This window comes from Drosophila rhopaloa, unplaced genomic scaffold, assembly GCF_018152115.1.
Source record: "Drosophila rhopaloa isolate 14029-0021.01 unplaced genomic scaffold, ASM1815211v1 contig_2, whole genome shotgun sequence".
Classification (NCBI taxonomy): domain Eukaryota; kingdom Metazoa; phylum Arthropoda; class Insecta; order Diptera; family Drosophilidae; genus Drosophila; species Drosophila rhopaloa.
The window spans coordinates 26,446,195-26,456,992 of NW_025335083.1; the positions used below are offsets into that span (position 1 = coordinate 26,446,195).

The 10,798-nt window shown below is 43.4% G+C and overlaps 1 protein-coding gene across 1 annotated transcript; it reads right to left on the reverse strand.

Annotated features, from left to right (window-relative positions):
- LOC108049118 (homeobox protein aristaless) lies at window positions 1-10,798 on the reverse strand. Its single transcript, XM_017130186.1, has 5 exons — window positions 10,401-10,798; window positions 3,066-3,461; window positions 2,030-2,075; window positions 1,212-1,480; window positions 1-741 (listed from the first exon to the last, which is right to left on the reverse strand). Exons 2-5 carry the CDS (start codon window positions 3,419-3,421, stop codon window positions 171-173), a joined length of 1,242 nt encoding a protein of 413 aa, XP_016985675.1. The 5' UTR covers window positions 3,422-3,461; window positions 10,401-10,798; the 3' UTR covers window positions 1-170.

The following is a 10,798-nucleotide window of genomic DNA, read 5'->3' on the forward strand; positions in this document are numbered from 1 at the left end:
TTTTAATTTTATTTGTTGAATTTATTAGAAACTCCGTGTTAAATACAAACAATTGAATAACTTATTGGCTTAAGACTACTGTGAACGGGCAATGTTTTTGCACTTGGGTTTGGGATTATCTTCCTGACCATCGTATCCTCTATCGTATCCTTCAAATTCTCCACCTCCAGCTAGCTGATCACATCGTTTCCATGTCCGTTTTGCCGCAGCAGTTCCAGCTTCAGTTCGTGCTCCCTGGCCTTCAGACGCAATGCGGCAATGGAGGAGGTGCGTCTGTCCTCGGGGGGCGTGGCAGCTCTGGGAGGGGGAGGCGGCTGATGCGATTGGGGTGGTGGGGGCAGCTGTCGCTGGGGGGAGTGTGACAATGTCAAAGCCACCGGGGAAGTCTGGGTGGGCGATAGACAGGGCGCCTGGTGGGTCAAGGCGATGCCAACCAACTGTTGGGGCGAAAGTTGAGCTGGCTGAACTCCAACTGGCATTTGTGGAGGGGCCTGCGGAGGAGGGGGATGGGAGGCCGGATTGTGCTGGTGCTGTGAGGCGTGGCCGGAGGCGGGCGAAGTGGGCGGTGAGGCGAGCAGGTGGTTGGGCGAATGCAAATCGGGGGATCCTACCAGTAGGGCGGCTGGTTTTCCAAGCGGAGGACCCCGTGGCACTGCCGTCATATTTGCCAGTAGAGATTGGAAGGAGCTCGATGGGGAGTACATGCCCGCCATCCCATGGGGCAACATGTGGGGCGGAGCCCTGGAATAGTTTAATAAAGAGAATGCATAATTAATACCGATTTAAAAGGTCTAGAAAATAATTTAATATCCAACTATGAGTTAATAGTGCGTCATTAGAATAAGTAACTGCTTTACCATCATTTAACCATTATTTTTTATAATTATAAAAAATTCTTTTCTAACCGATTTCAGTGTGGCGTAAGTGTTGAACATTTTGTAACCTTAATACGGGCAATCGGATTCATGTTTCTAAAAGTCTTCAACAACATGACCAGGAGTAAGTGTTTGACTTTCAATATTTTTTTTTTAATTTTAATTTTTTCCTTTGGGAAGTTAAAAGAAATGCAAGGGAAATTAGGTAGTCTCACGTTTCTTCAAATTAATTGGAAAGAAATATTTAAAACTTAAATAGAGGCACCTGGCCATGTTGGTAACAAATTTAAGTTAGATTTGAAATATAATTACTAATTTTATTGAGCCATTACTGACCTCTGGAACTGGTTGAAGTAGCCCGACGGAATCATGGGGGCGGCGGAGAGATGTGGGTAGCGGAAGGCGGCCAGGTTGGCGGCGTGTTGGGCGTCGAAGGGCTTGCGCAGCTGGAAGCCCAGGTGGGTGAAGGGATTAGGCGGTAGGGCGGCCCCCACCACCGTCTGCATGGTGGCGGCGCCGCTGGGCAGGTAGGGATTATACGGATGCGATTGAGGGCCGACCTTCTCCTGCTTGCGCCACTTGGCGCGCCGATTCTGGAACCAGACCTGGAAAAGATGGCAGGGATGAGAATTATGAGTTATGTTCTGCTGGCAGGCTACTGTATCTGCATCTACTGTGGAGCATCCACTCTATACTCCTCTCTCAAAGCATCCAATTAATGGGCGTTGTTATTGAAAACGCCCCTTTAATTAGTTTTTAACATAACAATCTGAATACGGAGTCCGTCCCAGGACGCCGGCTACTGATTGCCCTCGGAATAGGAGCCGGAAAAGGAGTCTCCGTCCGAGTGCCAGTTGAATTGGATGCAGGCAAATAATGTTGTTTAGCACGAGCAGTAATTAAAAAGAAGCGGCGAATTCCCGGCCATAAACTGAACGGGCATGTAATGACTGGCACTAAAAGAGAATTAAATGAATTTCTCCCGCCACGGATCTCCGCTGGTTGTCCGTCTAGCCCCGTCTCGATTTCATTAGTAGCGACATGCTCCATTATTTTTCAATTTTCAACATTGTTGGCTGCACGTGGTCCACGCGAATTAACCGCAAATCTGCGCAGCTTCGAGCCCTGAATTCTCCTCTTTGAGAAATGCTTACCTGTATGCGCGCCTCGGTTAATCCAATTTTCATCGCCAGCTCCTCTCTGCAAGAAGATGAAAGAGAAACCTCGGTTAGCTTGAAAAACTACATTGATTTAGGGCAGGTAATCAATTGCAATGGTCTGGCATCAACAGTCACATAAACAACGTTTTCTGTGCGATTGTCCAAATATTTGGCTAAGTGAGAGTACTTGCAGTCATTCCATGGCCCATAGTGCCCGTTTAATTTACATAATTGTAATTTCGCCCCATGATTAAACTCCAGAATAAATAATACTTTAAAAAGGATTCGGTGTAGCGTTATATTAAATATGATTGTGGTGTTGGAATGACTTCTTTTTGACTTGTAATCCTCAATTGCCTTCTAATATGGTTGACCTAATCTCACCTCGCCGAGCTTCTCATTCCAACCACTTATAAGCTAATTGAAGCTTATACAGAAATCAAAGGTGATTTGATTTATTTGCTTAATTAATTGCTGAGCATTTAAATGAACCCGCAGCTTAATGAATTGAAAATTGCCAGCGATACGGCAAAAAAGTTGATCTAATTGTGGCTGCGATTGACTTTGTAAGCTCACTTTTTTTTTATTTCGGTTTTTTGTTTGGGCTTGAGTTTCGTGCGGTCTCAATTAGCGTTCACTTTGGTTCCCCGACTGAGAAGTGACTTTTAATTTATGGCAATTATTGTGGCTGTCTTTCAACCACATTGCTGCATGCTAATTGCGCTCTTTACAGTTTCTTAGGGCGAGGAATCTAAGATGGTGTGGTTGCGGCTATCTCAGGAGGAGTCCCAGTCCCAGCCTTTATAAACAACTGCTCCATGCGAGATCAATCAATCCACTCAGGGGGGTCTCGTCGTTATGGGCATTATTATTATCACCTGAACGTTTTCCATATTCGTATCGTAAAACCGAGAATTGACTTTCCAGCCTTTGTCGCGCCTCGATGAGCGATTTATGCAAATTTCTTTTCTTCTGGGGCACTCATTCTGTTCGGCTTTATTCTTATCGCATTTCGTCATATGTTACTCACCTCGTAAACACGTCGGGATAATGGGTCCGGGAGAAGGCCTTCTCCAGCTCTTCGAGCTGAAAGCTGGTGAAGGTTGTGCGATAGCGCCGCTGCTTCCGCTTCGGGGCGTACTCGTCCGCTTCGCAGTCGCTGTTCCCATCCGAAATGGGGCTGTTGGTGCCCCCACTCGCTCCACTTGTTCCACCACTTGCACCACCTGGCGCTCCGGCAGAAACCGACATCGAAACCGTTAGCGCTGCGCCGGCGGAGGCGGCCGACGATCCGGGGGCACGGTCAACCAGCACTACGGCATCCGGGTGCGCTAGTTTGGCTTCTTGCGGTAGTTCCTCCAGCTTGATCTCCTCCGATATGCCCATAATCCAGGAGGGCGATCTGATCTATACTCGCAGGCAGCGGCTGCACAGGGAGAAATAAATAAAGCCATATTAGTTACCAGTTCTGGGTACCAAAAGGTTCTTGTAAAAATATTTATAAACGAAAACCGAAGCTAGCTTTGGCAAGCCTACGTTTTACAGATGTCAGATATATTACAGCAAAAGGATTTTGTCAACTTAAAATCCGAATTGGTATTAAACCATAATATTTATAAAACAATAGGATGTATGTAGATAATGTAGATTTTTTAAAAATTTTCAAAAACAGCAGCTTTAGGATATAGACGTCCGATCAGTGGCTTTTCAAACAAGAAACAAGAAATACGTACAGTTTCTAAACCTTAAAGTCATTTGTATGTATTTTACAAAAAAAGTGGTTTTTAAAGTGAGAAATCTTACTTCCTTTATTGTTAAAAATCTTTTTAGTTCATCATAAATATTTACAACCAATGCTTAACAACTTAATTATTAAACTGCATGAGTAGGTAAATCAATAAAAGTTAGTAAACCCAGTCTTTATAATTTTTACTTCTCATGTGATAAAGGGGTAGATATATCTAGTTAGTCGCGCATTAGAAGCTCATAATTCAATAAACGCTAAACGTGCAATTATCGTGCACTTTATTATGCCAATTTCCGTAATTTGCCATCTAGCCATGACCAAGTCATCGAGTGGGTCGGGACTCGCCGCTCGAGGTTAGCTGCGGTTACACTGGCCAACATAGTATTATGGTTAAGGGTCTAGGGAGTGACAGAACTCGTTGGAGAGGGAGTGCCAAAATAAGCCTGAGATAGGGTCAATGCAGCCCAGACCATTTCTGATTTGGTGGAAAAATTAATTATTAATATTTTATTATGTGTGTTCAATACCCTTCTAAATAAATTTTAAACATTTTTGTGTGGCAGAAAGAAATTCTACTAATTACAAAATATTTTACCTTTAAAAACCAGTTGTTTAATTTTATATTCATTAACATTTTCCTATTTAATTACCAACACAAAATATTGATTTATTACTTTCTATACCAGAAGGTCCGAGAGCCTTTCTTAGGTTTAAGTGCTAAAGTTCGCTTAGCTAAGTGCTTTTCCTGTGGGTTAGTTAGTCGGTTGGCCCCTCTGCGGTCTGGAAGCGTGCCTCATGGTCATGGCTTCCACTTTATTTCTAGATTCATCTTCGGGTTGAGGTTTCCGCTGGCAAGTTGCAGCTGCTGACGAACTTGCCTCAATGCAAATCGATGACCACAGCATGGGGCTGTCCGTCAGCTGATCTCTTCCATCAACACGTCTTTCATCGGGCACTGAGTTGGGTTTATTTTGCTCTCCGGTAACAGCAGCTTTCATGTCCAGATCGTTTGGAATTTTAATTAAATTGGGCGGCAACTTCATTTTCATCATCATCAACTCAACGGCTGCACTCGGGCAGTTTAGAGAGCCGTGTCCAAGTCGCTTCTATCAGATCAAATTAATATCAGGTGCCAGTTTGGGCCCAAGTTTTTCTCTTACCAAATGCATTCGAAGTTTGGCTTTGGTAGTTCCAAGTTTTGCTAATTAATATACGATGTCTTTAATGACAACTAAATGGTTAGACCCGGTGTGTAACCTTCTCAATTCGCTTCCATCTCTGAACTTCAGAAGTCAGGGGCACATATCCAGGCCCTGTCCCATGCCCAAAACTCGACTTGATTGATGGCCGCCGCTTCTGTTGACATCTCTACATATATCAAAATTGTCCAAATACCTTGTTAAATGGCAAATTAGTGTGGCGGTGATTGATTTAGTTGCATTCTTGCGCGGAATGAAGTTGCAACCGGCAACCAATCGAGTCCAGACGAGAGAAAGAAATGTTGCACTTGAAAATATTGATTGTAATTTGGAACGTAAAATAATTTTATTTATTTGCATTAATAGAGAGGGGACATAGCGTTAACAAAATGATCATCATTGATAACAAAGGTGGAGAAATCATAGACGCCTTAAACTTGATTACATATTTATAAATCTTTTTCTAAGTGCACATCAACCCGGTCATGAGCTTTGCCAATGTCAGCGAGGGTTAGCTTGAGTGGCATCTTTCTTCACCTTGCTGGAGCATTCCGCATGAATCTTTCCTGGCAGTAAAACTTCAGTTCATAACTCATTTCTGGGCTCGATCATAACTTCGGTTATGAGTTGGGCTGTCAATTTCCAATGCTGTCAACGAATTCCGCGCACTGACAGCTGACAAACTTAATTTGCGGACTGCAAATTATTAAATTAGTTGTACGAATTGCAATTATGCTACAAGTTCCCCCCTGAGTTCATTATAGACCCGCACTGATTAATTCATTGCATGCGAATGGGAACCGTAGAGCAGTTTAGAGCTATGTGGGGAATGTATGCCGTACGGCTTTGTTGTGGAGCCGCTTTATAATTGTATCCGCGTTACGACTTTATTATAGCCCAGGCAATCGGAGCAGAAGGCATCCTCCGCTGATTGACGTTTCGTTGGGTAATTAAAAGGCAGAGACTTTGCTGGAAACTGTCAAGTTTTTGACGTCTGCTTACCGATTTGGCCTGGTCGCGTTGGCATGGCTTCATTTAGTTTTAGTCAGTGGCCGGCCAACAACTAATCAAGTTAACGCTGCACTTGCTCAGCCCATATCCAGATACCCGGCACTCCAGGAAGCCTGGGATATGGATGGGTGGGGATGTGGCTGCGGACTTCTGGCGGGGGCGATTTCGTGGCTAACATTTTGACACAACTTCTCGGCGTCTTGGGCTCTTAGTCCCTGCATGCTAATCAGGCCAAGCGCCAGTCTAACTTCCCGACCAAGTTCCATTCCGAATCTCAGTCAAAGTCTGGGCTTTTGAGTTGCAGTCTGAGCCCGAGTCTGGCAACTTGTTTGCGGTTGCTTGTTCCGTTTAGAGATAAGCTCCATTAGTGTCTGGGGAAATATTTAAGAGCAACATTGTAGGCTGTGTGGGTTGCCTAACCCAGTCCAGTCATAAAGGCACTGAGAAAAAAGCTATGGCCTATCGAAGAATATTTGTACTTTCATCCCTGTTTAAGATAAAACAAAGAAAATATATTATGTACTTTTCCTAGTTCTTGATAAATGCTATTTATAATATTAAAACAAATTGACAAAAATATGTTTACAAAATTCCTTCCAGCTTTAATCGTTTTTAGAAGAACCTACAATTTATCTCATGTAAACCTTCAAACACGTCATTCTTTCAGTGTAGACATAAGAAAATGAAGAAATTAATGCGTAATGTGAAACAAGTGTACGGCGGTACTTCTATGCGGTTGTCTACTGTCCGCTGTCTTTGGCACACTGTCCGATGGTCGACGTCCGTTGTCGTCACTTCTGTCATCTCGATAAGCATCAATGTTTCTGCCCTGCCTGGCTGCTCTTTCCACAACTCAACTCGGCCGAACTCTGCGCTGCAAAAGACTCGTCTTCAGCTGGCTCCTTCATGTTTGGTGTCGTTTTTATGGTTGCACTTTTGTGTTTTTAGCTCCTCCAGCTCCCGATCTTCCCGATCCGATCCTCGATCCTCGATTCTCGGTGTCTGGGGACTGTTGTGCTTGGCATATTTCATTAAAAGCCTGGGCCGGAGGGACGGCATCAGGTAGAACAGCAAACAGAAGCTCTTTTCTGGCATTTTGTTAATGCGTCTCAGTCTGCGTCTCGGGTCTCCAGTTTTCAGCTTTCAGTTTTTAGACTCCAGTTTTCAGTCAGTCCCCAGTCTGGCCAGTATCTGGACTGCTTATTTATGGGTTTACATTAGGCTAAACCACTTTAGTCACACTTTGATGATCGGCATTGTATTTTCGCCCCCGGGGCCACGATAATGGCAAGCATTTTAGATGGCTTAACTTTTGACCCCCGGCGAAAGCTCACTGGTTGTCCACCGATAGCAATGTGTGGTCTCTCTGAGAAGTTGATGGATCGGCCAGAGACGCTATGAACTCCCGCCTAATAGTTTCGGTTCGATAAAGTCAGTTATTAATTTTCGACCAGATCTTGTGAGTCACCCAGAAATCCATAAAACTGATATCGCAAGCAGCTGAGAGCGGAGTCCGTAGTGTTTATCCCATTTCAAGCTGCACCTGAACCCTCCGTTGGATATTCGTGGTTCGGTGTCCGTTGTTCGGTGTTCACCTCCCAGTTGTTCGGTTGCTTGTTTCTTGGCGCCGTCTTTTGGTCCAGGTGCGATAAGGCAGCATTCTTTTTGTTGGCAGGCGCCGTCCTCATCGTCTCTGTCTCCCTTGTTCTGGGGAGTACGTTATGGACCTCTAATGCACACACTTCCAATTATAATTAGTTTATTCATATCCTGTGTCGAAGCTGCTGCCTCATTTGTTGTTCTTTTGCTCCAATCTTAATTCAATTTACTGGCTATCAGTCGGAGTTGGAACGAATTGAAAAGTACCCTACCAGGTGAAAACATAGGTGCTGCTGTTGCCCTCTAATGAAAAAAGCCGTAATAATCTTTGGTTTCAGTACAATTATTCGCTTGGGTGAAACTCGGTATTCAAATTCAATTCGTTTTAACAGTTTGTCAAAAATTATTATTATTATAGACTATAACTAACAGGGGAATCGCTAAATATATAGTAGGCCCTAAATAATCTGTTGGGTACTGTGTAGAATAAATACTATTAGTTCAGCACATTATTATTACAATGGACTTGCAATACATTTTTATGGACTTGAAACGTAACTGAATTTCGGGCTCTTCCAGGGCATTTGAGCTTCGGTAAATCTTCACCTAATGGAGAAGATTGCCGGGACGGTAGCCCTAAGGTAGTCGCAGGTTCAAGTTGTGACTCAGAGTCAGAATCAGAGTCAGATGCCCAAGACCCAGACAGAAGACCATGATGTTGTTGATGGTGAATGGTGAATGGTGATGCTGTAGCTACAAGCTTAGCCGATGTTGGTGATGTTGATGCGGGGCCAATTACTCATAAAATGCATGTTAAGAACACCAGTCGATCTGAGGAGGTATAAAGTGGGGCTGGAGGGGCTCGCGGGATTCGGGGGATCTGGGGATTGGACAACTGTTGCCCGACGCCATCTCCATCGCCGTCTGTTCCGCTCTGCCCTTTGTCATTGTCTTGTGTGGCTTGATAAGCGAATCCGAGGCAGACAGTGGGCAATTTGAGGACGACGACGTTGATTTCTCATGTTTGCATGTTCCATTTAGTGGGGGGTTGGGGCCCAGAATTAATGAAGCACAACTCAATGGGCTCTGGCGCCATCTTCCCGATGGAGGAGATTCATCTCCGGGGGTGTGTCGCCATCAACCCTTCAAAAGACAGCGCCCCAAATTGGAAGCTGTCAAACCATCGAACAGCAACGAATCAAATCAAATCAGAGTTCGGGTTCAGATAGCTGCCAAAAATTCGGTATCTGGCAACAAGTTTTAATTGTATGTTGCCGTAATTGAATTGAACTGCTGGTGCCCTGGAGTACATATTTTAATTTTAGGCGGCCCAAAAAAACAGGCCAATCTTATCGCGCAATGAGCATCTTTCGGGCAATATCTATTCGGCAAGATGCTATCTCAGAGATACAAATACATTGCGCGCTATTTGCGTCACAAATTCGTTTAAATTTGTGTTGACAAGTCACATGCGTTATAGGTATTAATTAAATCAGTCCGCAAGTGCTTGATTATCACAGGGAAAGAGAACTTCGGGATACCTCAGTGGGTTCTAAGTTTTCTGGCTGCTTATCTGAGCTCTGTGCTCTGTGTGTTATTTTCACTATGAGCTCGAGGCCCTCGTCCACGTCAGGAAGTCAAGTGGTCAGAGGCTTTTGACACGATTATCGGCGAGTGATAGCTGTGGCCAGTTAATTTCATTTATTCTGTAGGTACACACCGGTACATGTACAAGACTGTGCCCCCAACTTCCCATTGAACCCCCTCCGAAAATTGGAAAAACATCAGCTAGACAAAACGTGATTTATTGGCACTGACTGCGCCGCTGACAATTTGTACTCTTTAATGGTGTTTAATTAAACCCAATCAGCGATAAACTTATCGAGCTATCAGCATGAGGCAAAGGCAAAGGCAAAGTCTTCTGCCCCCCAAAATTGAGTTAATCAAATTCTTATTCTACAGCGATGATACGATTTGGCTTGATATTTGTCTGATTTGATGTGTCCAGGTGGAGAATTAATCAAATTTAATTGTATTTAATTTTCGTTATGCCGTTTGTTTTTCCCCACTTCTAGCTGATTGGGATGATTAGACAGGGGAATTATGAAATATATATTTTGGTTATACTTGTAATATTTGTCAATCATGCTGAGAAGTAGGTTAGGCCCAAGGTGTGATTTTAGATTCGTGGGGTCTGGGGTGACGGAAGTTATCTAGAACGGGGCAAAGATGGAAAGGGTGAAAGGTCGTGTTGATCTCTAGAGCTATTTGGAAATAATAAAATACTCTATAAATTGATTTGCAAATATCCGTTGCTAAAGGCTAGAACAATTTAATTAAAAACGTATGTTGAATAGGAGGTACGGAGATAGTCTTATTAAATGAAGTAACTCTTATCGGCGGTGTTGAAGAAATCTCCGCATAACAAATCTGAAGAAAATAGTTGGGAGATAGCGAAAGTGGTTACAGAAATACGCTAAGAACTGAACCATTGGCTTAGAGGCAAAGAGTAGCAATTTTGAAAACAGCCCGATTAGAAATCTCATATTTCTGTAAAGTATTTTTTTTTCGAATTCAGATCAATATATTTATTCTGTGTATTTAAGTAATATTTTTTATATATATCGTAATAGTCGCAAATGCTCGTTAAATAGTGTCAAGAAATAAACAAATATAAATATAAGATTATCCTTTAATAAGCCATCCTCGGAACTTTAGAAATACATAATAATCTTTTCTATGTTTTCAATTTAATAACCTTCTGCATTGACAGGTGTTACCAGTCAGTTTTATGCTGCAATAGACTCACCTTCTCCTCTATCCTGTTTGTTTGTAGACCTATCTAAGGATAGTATAGATGTAGCTTTCGGCAACCCCTTAGAGTCAGTATTATCTTCTGTTGTGTTTAGAATAGCCGCCTTTGTCTCCACCGGCCTTTTCGACCGTTTCCTTTTCACACTAACCGAAACACTTGCCGACGGTCTTTTGGCCACTCCGTCAATCGAAGGTCTTAACTGTCCAATGGGATCGCGGTATAGTGGGAAATACGTAAGGATGTACCTTTTACGTACAGGTTGCCGACACTTTGCCAGAACTTCACGCACTCTTCTTCGGGAATAACTATATATTTCAAACTCGCCACTACTCGAATCGGAACCGAAAGAACCGAACGCGACGATGATGACCGGGCTGTTCCAGAGCCGCCAG

Bases quoted from the DNA above. Each gene is read 5' to 3' on its own strand.
- LOC108049118 (XM_017130186.1), bottom strand. From the start codon at position 3,421: ATGGGCATATCGGAGGAGATCAAGCTGGAGGAACTACCGCAAGAAGCC. The intron at 2,076-3,065 runs GTGAGTAACATA...ATCTTCTTGCAG, and splicing joins TATCCCGACGTGTTTACGAG to AGAGGAGCTGGCGATGAAAA. The intron at 1,481-2,029 runs GTAAGCATTTCT...CATCTTTTCCAG, and splicing joins TAACCGAGGCGCGCATACAG to GTCTGGTTCCAGAATCGGCG.